Source organism: Ictidomys tridecemlineatus, chromosome 8 (genome assembly GCF_052094955.1).
Source record: "Ictidomys tridecemlineatus isolate mIctTri1 chromosome 8, mIctTri1.hap1, whole genome shotgun sequence".
In the NCBI taxonomy this organism is placed as follows: Eukaryota; Metazoa; Chordata; class Mammalia; order Rodentia; family Sciuridae; genus Ictidomys; species Ictidomys tridecemlineatus.
In genome coordinates this window covers 134,947,078-134,969,393 of record NC_135484.1, presented here as the reverse complement: position 1 = coordinate 134,969,393, position 22,316 = coordinate 134,947,078, and the positions used below count along the sequence as shown (strand labels likewise).

The window sequence follows — 22,316 nt, the reverse complement described above, 5'->3', positions numbered from 1 at the left end:
GCTGTCTTTAGAAAACAGCTTCTTGGGAGATCATGGGGGTCAGTGGTATAGAGGGACCTCGCTTAGGGCTGGTCCCAGAGAAGGGGAGAGAGATTTCAAGAAGGCAAAGATGCTGCACAGCCTCCTGGATTCTCTGCTTGCCTCTTGGCTGCCCATGGCTGGCTCTGAAACTCACCATAATGGGTGTTCATGCTCCAACACCACTCCCACCTACTGGCCTTATTTTCTCACCTCTCCTCTCTACTTAGGGAGCCTTACCTTTCTCTGTGCTTTTAAAATCTCTAGTATCCAATTCTAAACCAGAGCACCCTTTATTTATCTGAGATTTCCCCCTAATTGATGGAGCTCTTGCTGTTTCCTGGGCATGTTTGCAGGTGCTTAGAATCAGGTTACCAGGCACCTTTCCTGTAGAGAGCAGCCAGTCTTGTGGGTCCAACAATCAATGAGACAAGGAATTACAATAAGGAGGGATGAGTCAGCTTGAGGGGAGGAGGGAGCTCTAGACTAGGACATCAGAGGCCTCCTGGTGCTGAGCCTAGGAGACAGCAATGAGTGATTGGAGCCTGGTGACAGGGATGGAGTAGGGAGCCTTTTAAGTTGGACATCACTGTTTTCCAAGGCTCACAGGTGATTGGGAGGGTCAGGGTGGATAGAGGTGGAGGTTGTGACAGAGGAGAAATACAGCAATGGATAGGGCCAGGCAGGTGAGATGCTATTTACAAAACATATTTTGAGCTTATCTCTAGGGCCACTGGCAATTTAAGGGAGGGTTCATATGATCAAGATAGCACTTCCCTTTCAGTATTCTGTGTGTCTATCCATCTGGGTTCCTGATGTGGGAGAGCCTATGTTCTGAGGTTCCCCAGCCCACTTGATTTGCATTTTAATGAGCAGGGGATAATAGTACTGGGAATCTCAGTGTCAGGGAGGTAAGAGGCTCTGCAGAGGAGACATGTGGTTTGTACTAGGAACAGGATGACAGAGGCTGGAGAAATGGAGTGGGATCCAATGAAATGGGAGGCAGCTGAGGCAGGCTTGGACATAGGTTTGGGAGAATCCTTGAGAAATGGGAAGTTGTCAGGGTGATTTGCTGATTGGAAGCCAGGAATTCCAATTCCCAGGATTTAAGACACTCCACTGTCTCTGGCTTCAAGCAGCACCTCCTTGCTCTGGCTTTGACTACTCACTCTTCTTTCTTTGACCTGTCAACTTCTGTTCTCCTCAGCATGCTTTTCTGCTCTTCCTTTCCTTGACAGTTTGATGTTCTACAGAGACCAGCCCCTTCCTCACATGTCTAATCTACTCCCATCGCTTTCACTGGTACTCAGAAATTTTCTGAATTCACAAGAAAATTGAAAGCCAAGCAGAGAGCACACAAAGTGTCCTCAGCCCCATTTCATTGTGTTTCTCTGTCTTCTTTGCCCCCAGACTCTGCATCATGGATTCTCTTTCAAAAGCAAATGGCACCTTTGCCATCGAGGTTTTGAAGATGCTGTGTCAAGACAGACCTTCACAAAATGTATTTTTTTCTCCCCTGAGCATCTCCTCTGCCTTGGCCATGGTGCTCCTGGGGGCAAAGGGGAACACCAAAGACCAGATGGCTCAGGTAAGCTATCCTAAAAATGAGAAGGAGGGACTGGTCTGCAAGGTTTGTCTCCTATCCCCTCCTTGAGTTTTTTGAGAACTTTTGAGGAAGGAGGGGTGAGCCTGGACCATTTCAACGAGGGGGTACAGGAGGAAGGGAGGGAGAGAGCTGAGGAGTTTCCTCCAGTGAGATGTTGTGAGGCTTGCTTGCAGGGGTTACTGTGTAATCTCTTTTTCATTAATAACATACCTTGTATTTGTAAATTTTTTCTTACAATGTCTCCCTATATTGGTAGATACAAGTGCTTTTTTTGAAAGGATCAGTTCTTGAACTAACTGAGCATTTTGTGCTTTTCTCTAAACTCCCAGAATTTTTTCTCACCCTTTTCTAAAATCGTGCATCAAGAGTTTTGTTATATCATTATTTCCTTTGTAACATTAATATAATTGATTGTGTTTAGCTATTTTTTGATCATAGTTTTGGTTTGATAATACAACATTCATATTATTTTCTAAATTAAATAATTATTGAGAATCATTCTTTAGAAGAAAAGAAACATTTTTAGTGTTTACCTCATTGAGAATCGTCAAGGTCAGTGTGGAAACTCTCTTCAACTGCTGCTGCTGGCATGAAGGACTTAGGGATGTCTCCCCAGGTACACCACTCCACAGCCCCCTCCTTCTTTTTCAGTTTTGTCAGGGAGAGGAGCCTTCCTAGGACACCAATACAGAAATGGACATCCTACTAAAGGCTACGTACGGGGCATCCCTATAATGAAAACAAAATGTGGGTTGTAGAAAGAACCTGAACCATGCAAGGACTCATTCACCTCATCAAGAATTTCCTTAAACTTGTTGCCTTGGAACAGTTGTTCACTTATGGGAATTAGTCCATTGCTATCCCCCAGATGAGGGATGTTTGGGCAGTGATGGTAAACTGGTCCTACATTACTGCAAATCGCAGGCCTGGACATGAGCTACAGAGGAAAAACAACTTGCTACTCAAAATGGTGTTTCACAGGGGGAAATGGTTCCAAGAAGTTCTAATGCTTGTTGTGAAAAGAGACTATGAGCTACTTAGCAAATGTCCACTGTGACTCATGTTTATGCATAAGAAAACATCTGTAGAGTGAATAGACTAACAAAAATATGATTATGTTAATACACAAATATTCACAAAATATTGCCATTATGTTATGCCCGTTGCTCCTGCCTGTTAATACCGTTGTTCCAGATCTGCCTCCAAGGTTGAAAAGACTGAAACTACATAAACCTGTATCACCACTTTTCAAAAGGATTCAAATTGGTTACTTCTGGAAATGGCATTCTGCCAATTTCTTTCATGGTAAAAATTAATTTAGTAAAAGGTCTTTCTTTTTGTTTTTAACTTATTCAGGAAACTTCAGTTTGTGTGGGATATAAGATGTTTATATTTTTTTCTGTTGAATTAACTTGTCAAACCAAGTCTCATTGACCTCTTAGCTGAATGCCTTATATATTCCAGTAGAGGGCAATCCAGCTGATACAAAGATTTGGCAATTTGGTTGTACATCTTTACCAGGTTATAAGCCTTTTCTTGTCATTTTCTGGCTAATATTTACCAAAGAAAGCAGGTATTTTGACCAACTGGAAGACTGAGAAAATATATGTTGTTAAATTTAATTATTTGGGAAATGGAAGTAATTTTACAAATTCTAGAAAAATTAGTTTTATACCTTTTTTCAATACTGTCATTTAAGATTGCATCCCAAAGTTGTGCTGTTCTGTCAATGTGAAAAGCTAGTGCTAAGTAATTCGAAAGAGAAAAATAGACAAGATGTTAGTTATTTGATTGATACATAGGAGAGTTATTTCTTTAGTAATTCTTTTTAATAATTAGTTAGTAAGTTAATTTCCATGTTGTTTGTATTTTATTTGTAGTGTTGTTGATTTTATATATCCATCATTAGTATCATTGAATATAAATTGTGTCATTTGTGTATTTCAGAGTCAAATGAAACTCTTCTTGTGACATAATATGACATCTTTATTGAAATATAAAGCATCATATAATATACATATAGTATCTCTCTCTAGGGTACTGGGTTTATTTTTTAATTAATTTTTAATTTGTTTTAATTATACATGACAGTAGAATGCATTTGTTCATGTTCACTTTGATATAGCATACATAGATGAGATATAATTTCTCATTTTTCTGAGTGTAAATGTTGTAGAATCATATTCATTATGCAGTCACATATATACATAAAGTAATAATGTCTGTTTTATTCTAATATCTTTCCTATCCCCACATCCAATCCCCTCCCTCCCATCACTTCCCTCTACATAACCTAAGGTAACACTATTCTTCTCTAGTGGCTCCTGCCTTATTGTGAATTAGCATCTTCATATTAGAGAAAACATTCAAACTCTGATTTTTCGGGGATTGGATTGCTTTCCCTATCATGATATTCTCCAACTCCATCCATTTACTGGAAAATGCTATTATTATCTGAGATGAGAATGGAAACTCCTGCTTTTTTATGCAATCCATGAGTGATAAGCTTTTTTCCCATCCTTTCACCTTCAGCTTGTGGATCTTTGTCCATAAGGTGAATCTCTTGAGGACAGTGTATTGTTGGGGCTTGCTTTTTAATCCAATCTGCCAATCTACATCTTTTCATTGATGAGTTTAGTCCATTAACATTCAGAATTATTATTGATGTATGATTTGTGTTCCCTGTCATTTTTATGTATTTCTGGGTTTTGATTTGTTTTAGTTTCTCCTTTGGTTGAATGTTCCTTTAGTGCAGGGTACTGTTCAAGAACTGATTTATTCTTATTAATCATATTGCTCATTTTTTACTCTTATCTCGTTTTAAATATTATGATGATGATTGTATTTCTGTCCAAATTTTTGTTTGGATTTTTAGTTTTTTGAACTTCTTCTTTGTAAATAAATAGAGGCAAGTTATTTTAATATTTAAACTGCATTACTTTGTACATAAATAGAGGCAAGTTATTCTCTATTTCTGACAAATTTATGGTGTCCATAGGATGCAATATTTATCAATAGTCCCTTTTCTGAACCTCTCTTGCCCCTTTCATTTTTTTCTATTGTTCATCTATAAACTATGCAGAGAGCTCTGTGCAGGTGCCAAACCCATATTTTTACTCAAGAGTTTCCTGGCTCCTCTCTCCACCTATCCCACCAGTGTCACTTTTCAATGTCAATCAACTTCCTCTAAAAGGATAAATTTATGCAGTATTTGAGAAAAAAGCTTGCAAATTATTGTGGAGATCAAGTAAAAATTGAGAGAATTTTGTTGCATTCCTTGATAGGCACTGTCTTTAAACACAGAGGAAGACATTCATGAGGGCTTCCAGATGCTTCTCAACCAAATGAACAACCCTGGGTCAAAGTTCTTGCTTACAACAGCCAACAGGCTCTTTGGAGAGAAGAACTGTGATTTCTTCTCAGTAAGTTGAATCAGCAGAACAACAAAAGTTTTATTTAAAATACCTGGTGATATACAACCCAGAAAATAGACTCTAGAGACCAGGAAGTATGGCATATTTGGGAGGCTATGGCAAGAGGGTGGAGAGTTAGAGACTAGCTTAGACAATCTAGTGACACCCTTGTCTCAAGAACAAAATGAACTGCCTGGGACATAGCTCAGTGGTACAGCATTTGCCTAGCATGCTCAAGGACCTGAGCTCAATCCCCAATACAAAAACAAAAAAAACAATATTTGAGAGAACTTGAGAAACTCACAGTAAACTATTTTTAGTAAAAATCCAATTCTATAATCATAACTTATATTATTTCAATTTAGGCAATGTCTCAAATATCATTTATTAACTGATTTTTCAGGGCTCAGAAAATATCTCTTACAAACTAAAATGTTTCACCATTAAGTAGCTTAAGATTTGATCATGTTTTTAATTTTAAGAATAGCCTAAAGCTAGCATTCAGAATGCTTTGAAGCTCACTGTCATTTTATTGAGCAACCTGGCCACCTGAATTATTTCTCTCCAAAGACATTTAAGGAGTCCTGTCTTCAGTTCTACCACTCGGAGCTGGAGCTGCTGTCCTTTACCAAAGATTCAGAGAAGTCCAGGGAGCATATAAATGCTTGGGTCTCAAAAGAAACGAAAGGTCAGAATTATAAGTTATTTCATTCTCTTCCCACCCCACATCTGTTCTCCTCTCTTCTCTCCTCTACCTCTCCTCATCACTGCTAATGTCACTGATGTTGCAGAACCATCAGAGCAGGATTACCTGGCTGAGCCTCTTGGTGCCTGTGAACCTTAGTGGCTCACAGAAGATCTGATCAGTGCTCAGGTTTTCAAAACCAGACAGTTAATGCTGTCTGTTGTTCCAAGGCCAGAATGGCTGATGCAAGTATAAAAAGAAACTCATAAGCCAGATTTCCCATATAATAATTTACATGTCACTGGCCTGTATTGTTCACACAGCAGGTGACTGTCATCTATGGGAACAGATCAATGGCCAGATCTTCCTGAGTCATGCCCTTGGCCCTCTTCTTCCTGGGGTCTGTTTGGACTTCACTTCTGCCACTTTTACATGTTAAAATGACTTCTCCTGCTTCTTTTTTCCTATCTCTCATTTAAGTGCCCTTCATAAGACTTGAGAAGCCTAGATTTGATTAGTCAACTACAGAGCCTCTCTGAGAACTGATCCATTCCACAGATTGAAAACACCCTGCTTGTGAGGTTAAAACAAACTCATTTCTGTTTTAGAGTGTGACAAGCTCTAACCTTGGTTCTCAGGATCAATAATGGTTTGATGTTTGAACCATCCAGGCACTTACACACCACTAGGAATGTCCCTATTCCTGCTAACAAATGAGATAGTAAAAAATAGAGGTAGTACATTCCACTATTTCTTCTTCAAATCTTTTCTTCTTGTGCCCTCCAGAGGCAGCAAATTAGCAGGGAAGCTCTTAGTTGCTTGGAACTATACCACTTGATATACAGGGAAAGAAGGACATAACTTCACCTACCCAAATCATTATCTGTTCCAGGAATTCCAGGCACCAGGAGGGTGCAATCATAATATCTCTTCTGTAGTCTCCAGAAACTCCTCCTATGTCCCTGCTCTGGAGCAATTCAATTCCGGCCGCCTCTGGAATATTGCCAGGTAGCTGTACAATGTTAGAACTTGACCTGACCACAGGGCCTTAGACCTGACACTGCTCTTACCCACAGCAGGTAATGTCAGCTCCTACCCAGCCCGTCTCTCGTTTGCTGCTTGTATTCTTCTCCAAGCTGGTGTCAAATTTCTGATTTGTACCAATCTGCTTTCCTACAGTGACTTAGAAGTCTTTCACCATCATCAACTTGGTAGCTATTCCAGTGTCTGTCCTCATGAATACCACTCATAGCTGGGATTTTTTACTTTTATACCTATCATCCAAACTCAGCACATTTGAAAACAGAATGTTTGGATCTCCAAGACATTGTGTCATAAATATTCACCACATATTCAGAAGAACCAACTGATAGAGTTTGTGCTTGTCTTCAAAGGTAAAATTCCAGAGATGCTACCAGTGAACTCGATTGATGAGCTGGTCAGGCTGGTTCTTGTCAATGCCATCTACTTCCAAGGAAAGTGGGACAAGCCATTTGACAAATCATGCACGGAAGAAATGGCTTTCAAAGTAAACCAGGTAGGGAGAGACTTTAAAAATTTATGCTATTCTGATGAAAAAAATGAACAGAAAATTTAAATTTGTAAAGGTATATGTGATTAATCATAATTTCAAACTTATCATCTCTTTTAATGAATTATAAACTCATTGAAAAAAATGATGCAAATAAATAATACTTGCTGTCTATTATGTTTTACATCCTATTAGCACTCTAACTGCCTCTGATGAATTCTCATACATAAGTTGCTTACATAGAAAGCAAAAAGAAGATATATATATATCTTTTTGCCCCTTTTCATACTGTTATAAATATTGTGCTCATGTAGTCATTCTTCTCAGGAGGAGGAAAGGACAGTGCAGATGATGTGGCAGGAAGACAATTTTAACTACATCTACATCAGTGAGTTCCAGACAAAGTTGGTGGAGCTGCCCTACGCTGGCAAGACACTGAGCATGATCATCCTGCTCCCAGATGAGGACCTTAGTGTGGTGAGTCAGGAGGGGCTGCACAACTTTGAACTCAGAATTTCAGTGGGAAGAATTGGGTACACCCTGTGACTTTCTTTCACAATATCTCCAACCCAAAGCCCAAATGACCCAGCCCTGTCCTCCTTGCTTCCTTGTGGTATGATCCTTATTGCAAGAGAGTCAACAGTCCTCTCAAGGGTGACAGTGCACTATGATGACCTAAAGGTCTCTGAAAGCAGAGCAGCTCCCATAGGCTTTCCCTCTCTTCAGGACCCTAACCGTGATGATGAGTTTCCGCAAACAGTGTCTCATTCCACCTTAGGCAAATGTCTCTGTCCTGGAGAGGCTCACACTGAGAGCCCTTCCTTTCCCAGTCTCATTTGCTTGCTAGCAACGGTTCATTGTGTTAAAACTAAGCCTCCTTCAAACCAATAAATACCATTAGAAAAGCACCACTGACTCATCTAGAGGCTTTCCACAAATAACCATGTTTTGCTAGTGGATGAATAAGGAGGGGCAGCCACAGTCTTCCTGCAGGGAAATCACATATGAGATTGCACATGGTGTGGTGAACAAGTCAGAGCTCTCACAAGTTTCTGGGCAGCTGAAGGAGCTACCCATCCTGTGTGGGCAGTCAACATGGAATGTTCTAGGAAATGTCTGTGTCCTTAGATACGTGCCATAGTCTGAATATGAACTTGTGATTCTGGTCTTTCAGGTGGAAAAAAACCTTACTTTTGAGAAATTCATAGCCTGGACCAAGGCAGCCTCTTTGCAGAATATTGGATTAGAAGTTCTCCTTTCAAGATTTAAACTGCAGGAGGATTACGACATGCAGTCTGTGCTTCAGCGTTTGGGAATGGTTGATGCCTTCCAACATGGCCAGGCTGATTTCTCTGGAATGTCAACTGAGAAAGACATGTGTCTATCCAAAGTTGTGCACAAGAGTGTCCTGGAGGTGAATGAAGAAGGCACTGAGGCTGCAGCAGCTGACATAGATGAAGTGTTTGACTGCACATCATGGTCACCAAAGTTCTGTGCTGACCACCCCTTCCTTTTCTTCATCAGGCATAACAGAACCAACACTCTTCTGTTCTGTGGCAGGTTCTCATGTCCCTAAGGGTTGGAATTCCCCTCCATGGAGAATTTCCATTTTTTCATGTCCCCCAATTCCCTTTACAGTTCACAAGGATGGGCCTTTCGGTGAACACCAAGTAGAAAAATAGGGCAGGGTCCTAAGCCTTCTGAACAACTTGCAAGTGTGATCTCATGATGCACCACACTGAGCTGTCCCCATACTGCCCACTAATTTGTACCACAGAACTAGGTCATGGTCAATTGGATATCCTGATTCCCTGTTGTATTTAGATGTGTTCCATATAGAGGCCATATGATAGCTAGCAAACTTTCCCTTAGATGGCCCCAAACACATTTCCCACTCATTCCACATGCAATTCCTGCTTTCCTGGAACTTCAAACTTGTCACACAGCTGCCCTAGGCTGAATGCCTCAAAAATAATAAATGCTGGTATATACTGTTACTACCATTCTAGTTTAAAGAGAAAACAAATTTTAGTCTGGAGGTATGTCTCAGTTGTTCAGCAATTGTCTAGCACATGTGAGGCATTGGGTTAGACCCTCAACACCACATAAAAAATAAAACAAATAAAACAAAAATATTATGTCCATCTATAACTAAAAGAAAAAACCTTTTAATGCATATTTTCATTTGGTCTCTCATTACCATTCACCATTCACCATATATGTTCTGCATTGCAATAGATAATAGGAACACAAGGAGACAGAGTCATGGTCCTTTGACACCTGCTCTTTAATGTGTGTTCCCAATTTATACAGTGTTTATGACAACCAGATTGCACAGTTGAATATCTTTGAACTACCATGTAGCCCCCTTGCAGCTAGAACACCTTGCCTGGTGGTGTTGCATTTCTCTACCTCCAACCCAAACAGTTAAATGCCATTAGTCCTTTAAAGTTCTGTTCAAATGTCATCTTCTTCAAGACATTTTCCCATTTTTCATAATCAGATGTAAATCTTTGAACTTTCACAATAACTGCCAATGATAGTTGCATTGCTTATTTATTAATAATTTTTATTATTAGTCTTTTGACTAGGCCTTAAAATCTTTACAATTTGTGATTATATTCTACATGCTATAGTGCAGTAATAAATAATTTGATCATATATAATCTCTGTAGTATGTATGCAACTAAATACAGAATAGTAACTTTGCCCATTGCTAATAAAACAAAGAGACTGCATATAGGCAGAAACAAGTCAGTAATTAGCTTCACAATTTGCCAGAAATGATCTATAAATGCTACTGACTACTTATCAAAAAATGTAAAGAGGGAGTTAAATAAAAATTTCTTTGTTGGTTCCTAGCATATGAAGGATGTTATATTCTATTTTAGCAGGGCCAGTATATGGAAAATAAGGAAATTAAATGTTATTACAAAATGAAGGAGTTATGAGATTCTAGTTAAAGAAGGTACTAAATGAGAATAATATATATGTAAAGAATCCAAAACAAGAAAGCAGTTGTTTTTAAAGTGCTCTAGGTGCATTGTAAGCATATAGGGCTTTATTCCCGTGTATATTTTTTAAACAATGGAAATGTCAAAATTAGGGTCAACTGTGTTAGACTAAATGACTTTATTGTATAGGCTGCATGGAATACCACTGTATTATACTTATCATAGAGAAGCATAGTTTGCATCATATTATGGCATGTTATACTCAATGAAAACCTTCCAGAATCCTTTTATTTTAGAATATCCTGTAAACAACTAGAGCAGCAGAGCATGATTGTTCATCACTACATGTTCCCTTGAATAAAACTGAAGAGGAATTTTGAATAATAATTTTTGTTTGTTTGTTCTTTTGGTTTTTTTCATTTTTTATTGTTTGTTCACAACATTACAAAGCTCTTGACATATCATATTTCATACATTAGATTGAAGTGGGTTATGAACTCCCAATTTTACCCCAAATGCAGATTGCAGAATCACGTCGGTTACACATCCACAATTTTACATAATGCCCTATTAGTAATTGTTGTATTCTGCTACCTTTCCTATCCCCTACTATCCCCCCTCCCCTTCCCTCACATCTTCTCTCTCTACCCCATCTACTGTAATTAATTTCTCTCCTTGTTTATTTTCCCATTCCCCTCACAACTTCTTATATGTAATTATGTATAGCAATGAGGGTCTCCTTTAATTTCCATGCAATTTCCCTTTTCTCTCCCTTTCCCTCCCATCTCATGTCTCTGGAAATCCATATGCAACAAAATGAAACTGAATCCCTTTCTCTCACCATGCACAAAAGTTAACTCAAAATGGATCAAGGAGCTTGATATCAAATCAGAGACTCTTCATCTGATAGAAGAAAAAGTTGGCTCCAATCTACATATTGTGGGGTCGGGCTCCAAATTCCTTAATAGGACACCCATAGCACAAGAGTTAATAACAAAAATCAACAAATGGGACTTACTTAAACTAAAAAGTTTTTTTCTCAGCAAGAGAAACAATAAGAGGTAAATAGGGAGCCTACATCCTGGGAACAAATTTTTACCCCTCACACTTCAGATAGAGCCCTAATATCCAGAGTATACAAAGAACTCAAAAAAATTAGACAATAAGATAACAAATAACCCAATCAACAAATAGGCCAAAGACCTGAACAGACACTTCTCAGAGGAGGATATACAATCAATCAACAAGTACATGAAAAAATGCTCACCATCTCTAGCAGTCAGAGAAATGCAAATCAAAACCACCCTAAGATACCATCTCACTCCAATAAGATTGTCAGCCACTATGATGTCAAACAACAACAAGTGCTGGCAAGGAGGTGGGGAAAAGGGTACTCTTGTACATTGCTGGTAGGACTGAAAATTGGTGCAGCCAATTTGGAAAGCAGTATGGAGATTCCTTGGAAAGCTGGGAATGGAACCACCATTTGACCCTGCTATTGCCCTTCTTGGACTATTCCCTGAAGACCTTAAAAGAGCATGCTATAGGGATACTGCCACATCGATGTTTATAGCAGCACAATTCACAATAGCTAGACTGTGGAACCAACCCCAGATGCCCTTCAATAGATGAATGGATAAAAAAAATGTGGCATTTATACATCATGAAATATTATGCAGAACTAAAAAATGACAAAATCATGGAATTTGCAGGGAAATGGATGGCACTAGAGCAGATTATGCTTAGTGAAGCTAGCCACTCCCTAAAAAACAAATACCAAATGTCTTCTTTGATATATTGAGAGCAACTATTAACAGAGCAGGGAGTAAGAGCAGGAAGAAAAGATTAACATGAATAATAATTTTTAAAAGGAAAAGAAAATGTAGAAAGGTACTTAGACCTCTTACTTTCTAAGTACAAAATCCCCTACCCAATTCAAGGCATCTTAATCTCCATCAAGAACAACAACAAAATAAGTTTTGTAGTGCTGTTAAATCTATCATTATAAATACAACTGGTGCAAATTGGTCAAATGGAGTCAACAGACACATAAGCATTTGAGGAACATTCCATATCCAAATGAAAATAGTCATATGAACACATGAACCTGGCTTGATTCAGGTTCTCGTGAATATAATTTTCATTCAACTCTCATTTTGTAAGTCAATAAGTATATATTACCATATTATTCTCTCATAAGTAGAATTCATTGTAAGTAGACATCTCAAAAATTAGATAATTTAAATAAATTGGTAAGATAAAATTCAGAATGTCTAAAATTAGCCAAGAGCAGTGGCTCACATCTGTAATCCCAGTGGCTCCAGAAAATGAGGCAGGAGGTTTTGAGTTCAAAATCAGCCATAGCAAAATCAAGACACTAAGCAATTCAGGGAGATGCTGTCTCAAATAAGAAAGTAGGGCTGGAGATGTGGCTCAGTGGTCAAGTGCCATTAAGTTCACTCCCTGGTACCCCTCTCCAATAAATAAATAAGTTAATAAAATATCTAAAATTGTTAACATTTTTTCCCAGATTGCTGGCCATTCAGGATTATATTTATCTCTGTTAGGTGTTTAAAATGCAATGTCCATTGCTTTCTCTTTTAAATATAAACTTTTAGGTTTGACAAAGAAATAATTTGTTAACTATGCTGGTCTGATACCTTGGTTTTCATAGTAATTTAAAAATGGGCAAATTAGGTAAATATATGAAAGTAAAAGTTTATAAATGGGAACGAAACATCTGAATCATTTATATATTACAACAATGACAGATCAATTGCTAAATGTAAATTCAAGTAGTCTTAGCTTCATGATAATAATGTCTATTAAATGTATTTTTATAAAATATTGATAGATAGGAAAACAACTTACATTTGCTCTTCCCTGGATATTTACTTAAAAATAAAGCTTTACTGAGTACAGAGGCATCTGCCTGTAATACAAGTGGCTATGGAAGCTGAGGCAGAAGGATTGCAAGTTCAAAGCCAGCCTTAGCAATTTAGCAAGAACCTAAACAACTTACTGAGACCTGTCTCTAAATAAAATAAAAAAGGGCTGGGATGTGTGGATAGTGGTTAAGTGTCCCTAATTTCAATAAAAAATGGCTTTTAAGAGTTAATGTTTGAACTAACATCTGCAATTCTATACAGAAAGAAAGACAAAGGGAGAAAGACCTTAATCCTTAACATGCATTTTGATGAAAATATTGAAAAATGTGGTATTATATCTTATTAAAAAGTAGGGATTTCTCTAAATTTTAAAGATTTATATGGTTTGTTTCAACCTGTAAATTTAAATTTAAGAGAGGAAAAAAAGGCAGAACAAACCTTTTCTCTTATTTCAAACAAAATGTTGAGGGGAAAAATACAAAGAAAGTTAAAAGGATGAGGATATATCTTTTAGAAATTGTTTATTAATGAGGAAAGATTTTTGTATATAAGTTATGATGTTTGCCTTAAACTGGATTGTTTCAAAATGGGAAGAGAAATAAGCAAAAAGCTCAAAAGCTAAAGGTTTAAACAAGTTGCAGAGAGTCTAAGCAGGTTGCAGGTTTGTGAAGGACAAATGTCCTAAAGGGAAATGTATGTGTAATTATGCTGGCTATAATTAAGAGGAATTATTTGCAGTGTTTTCAAAAATGATAATTTAATCCTCTGGATATAAAAACAAAATCTAGGTTTCTATCTGTCTATTTTTGTTTGTTTGTTTGTTTCATTTTGTTTTGTTCTTTTACCAGGGTTTTTGATCTCAGGTGCACTTAAGCACTGAGCCACATGCCTAGCCCATATTAACCTTCATGCTATATAAAGAACTCAAAAAAACTTAACACCAAAAAACAAATAACCCCATCAACAAATCGTCTAAGGAACTGAATAGACATTTCATAGAAGAAATACAATTGATCAGCAAATATATGCAAAAATGTTCAATATTTCTAGCAATTAGAGCAATGAAAATCAATACTATTCTAAGATTTCATCTCATTCCAGTGAGAATGGCAATTATGAAGGACACAAGCAACAATAAATGTTGGCAAGGATGTGGAGGAAAAGGTACACATTGAATATGGGACCGCAAATTGGTGCATCCATTGTGGAAAGCCAAATAGATATTCCTCAGAAAACGTAGAATGCAATCATTATTTGACCCAGCAATTGTAATCCTCAGTTCATACCTAAAAGGCTTAAAATCAACATACTACAGTGATGCAGCCACATCAATGTTTACAGCAGCTCAATTCTTATTAGATAAATTATGGAATGAACCTAGGTACCCTTCAACAGATTAATGGATAAAAAAAGTGTGGTATATACACACATTTGAATATTTGCCTTAAAGAAAAATGAAATCATGGCATCTGTGGGTAAATAGATAGAACAGGAGGATATGCTAAATAAATAAGCCAATACCCCAAAGCTAAAGGCTGAATGTTTTCTCTAACATGTGGATGCTAATTCACAATGGGGGAAGAGGATGGGGGAAGAATAGAGAAACTTCAGATTAGGCAGATGGCAGTGAAAGGATGGGGAGGGATATGGGGAAAGAAGGATAGCAGAATGAATCAGACACTAAAAACCTATGTGCATATATGAGTACACAACCAGTGTGATCAACATCATGTACCACCAGAAGAATGAGAAGTTATACTCAATTTATGTATAATGTGTCAAAATGCATTCTACTGTCATGTATAATCAATTAGAAGAATTTTTAAAATGGAGATAGAAAGCAACCTGATCAGATTAAAATTTTAAAATGAATTGTGACCAAAATGTGGAGTTGAATACAATATTATCATATGCCAACAGCAAAAATGGGATATTTTATGATGGGGTGAGGTTGGGTGGTGGTTGAGACACCTGGGAATCTACAGACATGGGAGTCAAAGGGTCACACAGGTGTCTAGCTTGTGGGTAAAGTGTCATTTGTGTGACAGTAATTGAGAAGAGATAAGGTATAGTTGGGAGCTTTCTGACCAGGGAGTTGACCTGTCACTCTCTCCCCTTATACTCTGCTAGGACTTTCATGAAATAATTTGAGTTTTCTGAAAAAGAAAACTCACAAGCAGTGTGATAAGAATAATTGTGGGAACTGTAAGAACTTATAGAGGCCACAATTACATAAACAAAGGCTGCCAACTGTCCTAGGTGTTAGCTTTTCTTAATCCATAAGAGAGTGACCCTTTCAGGTACATAGAGAATATTTCACAGTGATCATAATGTAGTTGATGTCATGGGCCTCAACAATTCCCAGCTGGGCAATGCTATTAATTACCAACAGATGTAGGCTCAAGCAATCTCCAGGGCACATTGCTATGCTCTGTAATTTAGGTCTAGTCCTTAATCTTTTACAAAAAAAATTAAACTCTTATACATTGTAATTGAAAGGTTGATATTTTATGTCAGAGAAACAATTCACTAATAACAGCCATGCTCAATACTATCTCCTGGTAGAACTCTCCTGATAACAAGGGTTATTATAGCACTTTTCATGGTATGCTTCATATTTTAGCTAAATTACCAGGATCCAAAAAAATACAAAGATGAATAAGAAGTGGGTCTGTCCTCAAGGAGCTATGGTGAGCCTCTGCAAATTTCAAACAGGAACACCAATGGTAACTCAAAGAAGTATGTTATAAGTATTAAAGGAGATGCCATGTAAAGCAACTAAGGGTCAAGAAAGTGAATGAGCATTTTTTTCATGTATTTGTTGATTATTTGTATATTCTCTGAGAAGTGTCTCTTCAGATCCTTGGCTCATTTGTCGATTGGGTTATTTGTTTTCTTATTGTTTAATTTTTTGAGTTCTTTGTATATTCTGGATATTAGGGCTCTATCTGAAGTGTGAGGGGTACAAATGTGTTCCCAGGATGTAGGCTCCCTATTTACCTCTCTTATTGTTTCTCTTGCTGAGAAAAAAACTCTTTAGTTTGAGTATGTCCCATTTGTTGATTCTTGATTTTAACTCTTGTGCTATAGGTGTCATATTAAGGAATTTGGAGCCTGACCCCACGAGATGGACATTAGAGCCAACTTTTTCTTCTATTAGACGCAGAGTTTCTGGTTTGATTCCTAGCTCCTTGATCCATTTGGAGTTAACTTTTGTGCATGGTGAGAGAAAGGGATTCAATTTCATTTTGTTGCATATGTATTTCCAGTTCTCCCAGCACCATTTGTTGAAGATGCTATCCTTTCTCCATTGCATGCTTTTAGCACCTTTGTCTAATATAAGGTAGCTGTAATTTTGTGGATTGATCTCTGTGTCCTCTATTCTGTACCATTTGTCCACCTGCCTGTTTTGGTACCAGTACCATGCTGTTTTTGTTACTATTGCTCTGTAGTATAGTTTAAAATCTGATTTCGTTATACTGCCTGTTCCTTTGTTTCACTCTTCCTTCTTAGAATTGCTTTTCCTATTCTGGGTCTTTTATTTTTTCAGATGAATTTCATGATTGCTTTTTCTATTTCTGTGAGAAATGCCTTTGGGATTTTGATTGGCATTGCATTAAACCTATAGAGTACTCTTGTTAATATCGCCATTTTAATGATGTTAGTTCTGCCTATCCATGAACAATGTATATCTTTCCTTCTTCTAAGGTCTTCTTCTATTTATCTGTTAGGGTTCTGTAGTTTTCATTGTATAGGTCTTTCACCTCTTTTGTTAGGTTGATTCCCAAGATTTTTTTTTTTGAGGCTACTGTGAATTGGGTGGTTGTCCTCATTTCCATTTCAGAGGATTTGTCACTGATATACAGGAATGGTATTGATTTATGCGTGTTGATTTTATATCCTGCCACTTTGCTGAATTCATTTATTAGCTCTAGAAGTTTCTTGGTAGAACCTTTTGGGTCTGCTAGGTATAGGATTATGTCATCCACAAATAGTGATAATTTAAGTTCTTCTTTTCCTATTTTTATGCCTTTAATTTCTTTCATCTAATTGCTCTGACCAGTGTTTCAAGAACTATGTTGAATAGAAGTGGTGATAGAGGGCATCCCTGTCTTGTTCCAGATTCTAGAGGGAATGCCTTCAATTTTTCTCCATTTAGAATTATGCTAGCCTGAGGCTTAGCAGAGATAGCTTTTACAATGTTGAGGTAAGTTCCTGTTATCCCTAGTTTTTCTCATGTTTTGAACATAAAGGGATGCTGTATTTTGTCAAATGCTTTTTCTGCATCTATCGAGATGATCATATGGTTCTTATCTTTAAGTCTACTGATGTGGTCAAAAACTTTTATTGATTTCTGTATATTGAACCAGCCTTGCATGCTCACCATCTCTAGCAATCAAGGAAATGCAAATTAAAACCACTCTAAGATTCCATCTCACTCCAGTAAGAATGGCAGTCATTATAAAGTCAAACAACAAGTGCTGGCAAGGATGTGGGGAAAAGGGTACACTTGTACATTGCTGGTGGGACTGCAAATTGGTGTGGCCAATTTGGAAAGCAGTATGTAGATTCCTTGGAAAGCAGAAAATGGAACCACCATTCGACCAGGCTATTCTCCTTCTTGGACTATTCCCAAAAGGCCTAAAAAGAGCATACTACAGGAATAAAGCTATATCAATGTTCATAGCAGCACAATTCACAATAGCTAGACTGTGGAACCAACCTAGATGCCCTTCAATAGATTAATGGATAAAAGAAAATGTGGCATTTAAACACAATGGAATATTACTCAGCACTAAAAAATAACAAAACCATGGCATTTGCAGGGAAATGGATGGCATTAGAGCATCCATTAGAAATGGATGGCATTATGCTAAGTGAAGTTAGCCAATCCCTAAAAAACAAATGCCAAATGTCTTCTTTGATATAAGGGGGGTGACTCAAAACAGAGCAGGGAGGAAGAGCATGAGAAGAAGATTACCATTAAACAGGGAAGAGAGGTGGGAGGGAATGGGAGAGAGAAGGGGAATTGCATGGAAGATGGAAGGAAACCCTCATTGTTATACAAAAATACATATAAGAGGATGTGAGGGGGAGGGAAAAAAAGAGAGAGAGAAATGAGTTTCAGTAAATGGGGTAGAGAGAGATGATTTGAGGGGAGGGGAGGAGAGGGGGGATAGGAAGGGGATAGGAAGAGCAGCAGAATACAACAGACATTAGTATGGCAGTATTATAAACGTGGCTGTATAACCAATGTGATCCTGAAACTTGTACACATGGGAAAAATAAGAATTCATACGCCATTTGAATCAAATATATGATATATGATATGTCAAGATGAATGTAATGTTTTGAGCAACTAATAAAAAAGGAGTGTGAATGAGGATAAATCTCAATAAGGTCAAGATGCAAATGGAATAGGCCTTTGATAGGGGACTTACAGGTTCAGCAGGGTATTAGGAGGTACACATGGTAGAAATAATCTCTCTAGGGAGAAAAAGAGGTGTCAGCAGTTCTGCTTCACTAGAAAAGGGTTTCTAAGTCACAGCACAATTAACATTTTGGGTCACATCACTTTTTGTTATAGTCAGAGTCTAACATTTTAAAGATTTGTAGCAAAATCCTCACCTCCACCCAAGAGATGTCAGTGGCACATCTGTCGACAATTATGACAACCAAGAATGTGTCCAGAAACTGCCAAGTGTCCCCTAGGATATGGGGGCAAAATCATCTTGAACAAGAACTACTGATACAGAATATATGCAAGCACATAGACACATACATACAAGGATACACCCATATACACATGCATGAATATATGTGTGCTTCAGGAAAACCCAGTCCTGGTGTTATGACAACAGGTCACCAAAGGTGGAAGATGCCATGAGAACAAAGAGGCAGACAGATCAAGGGTTGCACTAAAGGCAATTTACTAAGGATTCATGGACAGAAGCATGTTTAGGGCAGCAACAGTGCAAGGGAATCCCTGTACCCCAAGACAGGAAGAAAGGGGAATGCTAAGCTAGACAAAAAGGGGCCATGACCACTGGAATGCACCTGAATTTTCACAAAAATTATTAAAATACCCAATATCATTTTAATAAATAATCCAGGCATCAGAGGCCAGCACCATATGCTCAGCTATCTTAATGATGTGGTTTGTTCTATAGTATCTGGGATGCATGCTAGGGTCACCTGATAGAAAAATGGTGGTTATTGCAAAACTGTATAGCTGAGGTGAGTTATAGTGAGTGGGCCTCAACCTAGATGGTGTCAATGGAATGGCAAAGAAATAGTGAGCCAGAGGGATTTTAAGAGCAACTTTGTTGAATGCATTACCATTTAAGATATTAAACATATTTAATGTATACAATTGGCTGAGTTTTGAGACATTTTTATACTCAAGAAATCAATGTTACTGTCAAGATAGTGAAAAGATCCACAAGTCCCCCAAATTTCTTCATTTCTCTTTATAATCCCTCCATCCTTCTCTGGAGCCCAATCCTCAAGCAGTCATTGATCTTTCTGTCACTGCAGATTGGTTTGAAATTATTGGAATTTTATATAATTAAATCATACAATATTATTCTTTTGGGGGGGCTGGCTTCTTTAACTCAGCCATATGCTATCATTTGAATGTCTCTTCCAATATTCATATTAATTTATTTTCTTTTAGGCTATTGGGGTTGAACCCAGGAGTACTTTATCACTGAGCCATATCTCAGCCCTTGTCGTTTTTATTTTGAAACAGGATCCCACTAAGTTGCTTAGAGCCTCATTAAGCTGCTTAAGTCCTTGCTAAATTGGTGTAACTGTCTTGAATTTAGGATCCACTTACCCCAGCCTTTGAGCTGCTGGGATTACAAACCTGTGGCAAAACCCTGCTGTCATATTGAAATTGAACTACATTTGTAACAGTGTTAAGAGGTGGGGACTTTTACCCTTGCCATGGCTATGCTCTCATGAAGGGATAAATGCTATCACTGTGGGAGCAGGCTCCTGATAAAAGGGTAAATTCAGGATCCTTCCTGTCCTTGTGCTCACTTACCTATAGTCATATTATGATGCAGCACAAAGGCCCTCACCAGAAGCCAGCACCATGCTCTTGGACCTCCCACTCCCAGAACTGTGAGCCAAGTAGACTGGTATTGTTTAGCAATTACCCAATGTGTTTTGCCATGATGTAGCAACAGAAAATGGACTAAGATCTGCAATGCAACCAGCATGCCAGCTTCATAAAAGAGGTTCGAAGCATTAAAATTAACTAGTGAGTTTTAAAATTAAAGAGACATAACTCTCATTATCTTTAATGCCCAGCTCCAGAGACGGCTTCTCCTAGCTCCCGCATCCAGCCACCTAATGCGGTGGTGGTGAGGTTAACACAAGAGGCGAGATATATATATATATATCTCGCGAGATATATATATATATATATATATATATATATATATATATATATAGAGAGAGAGAGAGAGAGAGAGAGAGAGAGAGAGAAAACACGCCAGGGAGTGAGCTTTTATACACTAGAAAACAATATTCTCTTTCAAGTATATATTATATATCTTACAAGTATTTTGCCCTTGCCTATGGCTTGGTTTTGAAAAGAAAAGAGTGTTTGTTTTGTTTTGATTTGTTTTAATAAACCCCAATATATTGTGCTTTTATTTTACAATTTGATCCTTTCATTTGTCATGCCGTGTTAAAAATCTCTTTGATAAATTCAATGTTACTCACATTTTTTCTTGTATTTTATTTTGAAAAGCATGCAATTTTTTTAGCTTCTTCTTTTATTTCTTTCTTTTTGGTGCTGGGGATTGAACAAAGGGCCTTTTTCATGAGGTGAGCACTCTACCAACTTAACAATATTCGCAGCCCCCTGGATCTCTGCTTTCTTTTGTAGTAAATTTTTGATATTAAAATTACATAAAGAGAATAAACATTGAGATTCCCATTTTTGCATGTTTGTATCCAATTGTCCCATAGCTACCTGTTGAAGAGATTATAGATTGTATTTTCACCATAGATTTGCCTTAGCACATTTATTTTCAAGTAATTCATTATATATGTGTGAGTCTATATCTGGGCTCTCTGTTCTCTTCCACATGTCTATAAGATATAGACATATTTGTAGATATCTATATATCTCCTTAATTTTAGTACCATGTTCTTGATTACTGAGGCTTTTTTATGACTTAAAATCAGGTAGTTTCAACTGTTGAGAGCCACAGCCGAGTCGGAAGATTTCTTGTTGGTTGGTGAAGTTCCTGGTGGGAAGAGTTCCGGTTGGTTTGTGGTGGTTCCTGGAGGAGCTGCATGGGTGGCATTCGGGAGAGTTCCCAGGGAGTGTGCTGGTGGAGTTTGGAAATAAAGTTTGTTCCTGCTTGAGTGGCTTATGATTTGTGCCTAGCCAGACTGTGGCATTCAACCTTTCAAATGTTTACTTATTTTCTAAGTTGCTCAAGTAGAATTATCCTAGGTCATTTGCAATTCCACTTAAATTTTAGAATGAGTTTCCACATTTCTATAAAAAGGCTGCTGAGATTTTGATTGGAATTGCATTCATGAACAGATTAATTTAGGGAGAATTGACACACTAACAATATTAAATATTCCAATCAATGAGTACATTGTCATTTTTTCTTTTGTTTTACATCCTTTCTCTGAGCGCTGATTGTAGTTTTCAGTGTACAGGTCTTACATATATTTCAAAAACTTTATTTCTAAGTATTTCACACTAATTCTAGTGAAAGTGATTTTTTAAAAAGTATTCTCAGTTTCTCATTATTCATTATGCATACATAGATATGTAATTGATGTTTATGCATACTATCACCTTTACTGAAATTTTGTTAAATATTAGTTTCAGTAGCTTCTTGAATATTTATTAGAATTTTCTACATGTATGGTCATGTTGTGCATGAAAAAAAGGCAATTTTAGTTTTTGCTGCACAATTCGATGCGTTTAATTTCTTTTTCTTGCTTCATTGAATTGGTTAAATCTTACTCTACAATACTGAAAAGGAGTTATGAGAACAGAAATCCTTGCTTTGGTCTTGTTAATAGAGTGAAACTATTCAGCCTTTCACCATTAGATATGTTAGCTGTAGGATTTTTATTGTCTTTTCCTTTGTTTTTTGTAGATGTCCTTTATTAGGGTGAGGAAGTTATAATGTTTTTCTAGTTTTCTGAGGGTTTTGTATTAGTAAAAAATCAATGTCTGA

The 22,316-nt window shown here is 37.4% G+C and overlaps 1 protein-coding gene across 2 annotated transcripts; it reads left to right on the top strand.

Annotated features, from left to right (window-relative positions):
• The first annotated feature begins 1,438 nt into the window (after window positions 1-1,438).
• On the top strand, window positions 1,439-9,087 carry LOC101965573 (serpin B9). Of its 2 annotated transcripts, none has more exons than XM_078018618.1 (6): window positions 1,439-1,606; window positions 4,909-5,046; window positions 5,608-5,725; window positions 7,117-7,259; window positions 7,584-7,730; window positions 8,428-9,087. In XM_078018618.1, the coding sequence occupies exons 1-6, from the start codon at window positions 1,439-1,441 to the stop codon at window positions 8,827-8,829; spliced, it is 1,116 nt and encodes a 371-aa protein (XP_077874744.1). In that variant the 3' UTR covers window positions 8,830-9,087. The 2 variants fall into 2 exon arrangements, with proteins under 2 accessions (XP_077874744.1, XP_005335238.1); XM_005335181.3 differs by having other exon boundaries at window positions 7,581-7,730.
• The last annotated feature ends 13,229 nt before the right edge of the window (window positions 9,088-22,316 follow it).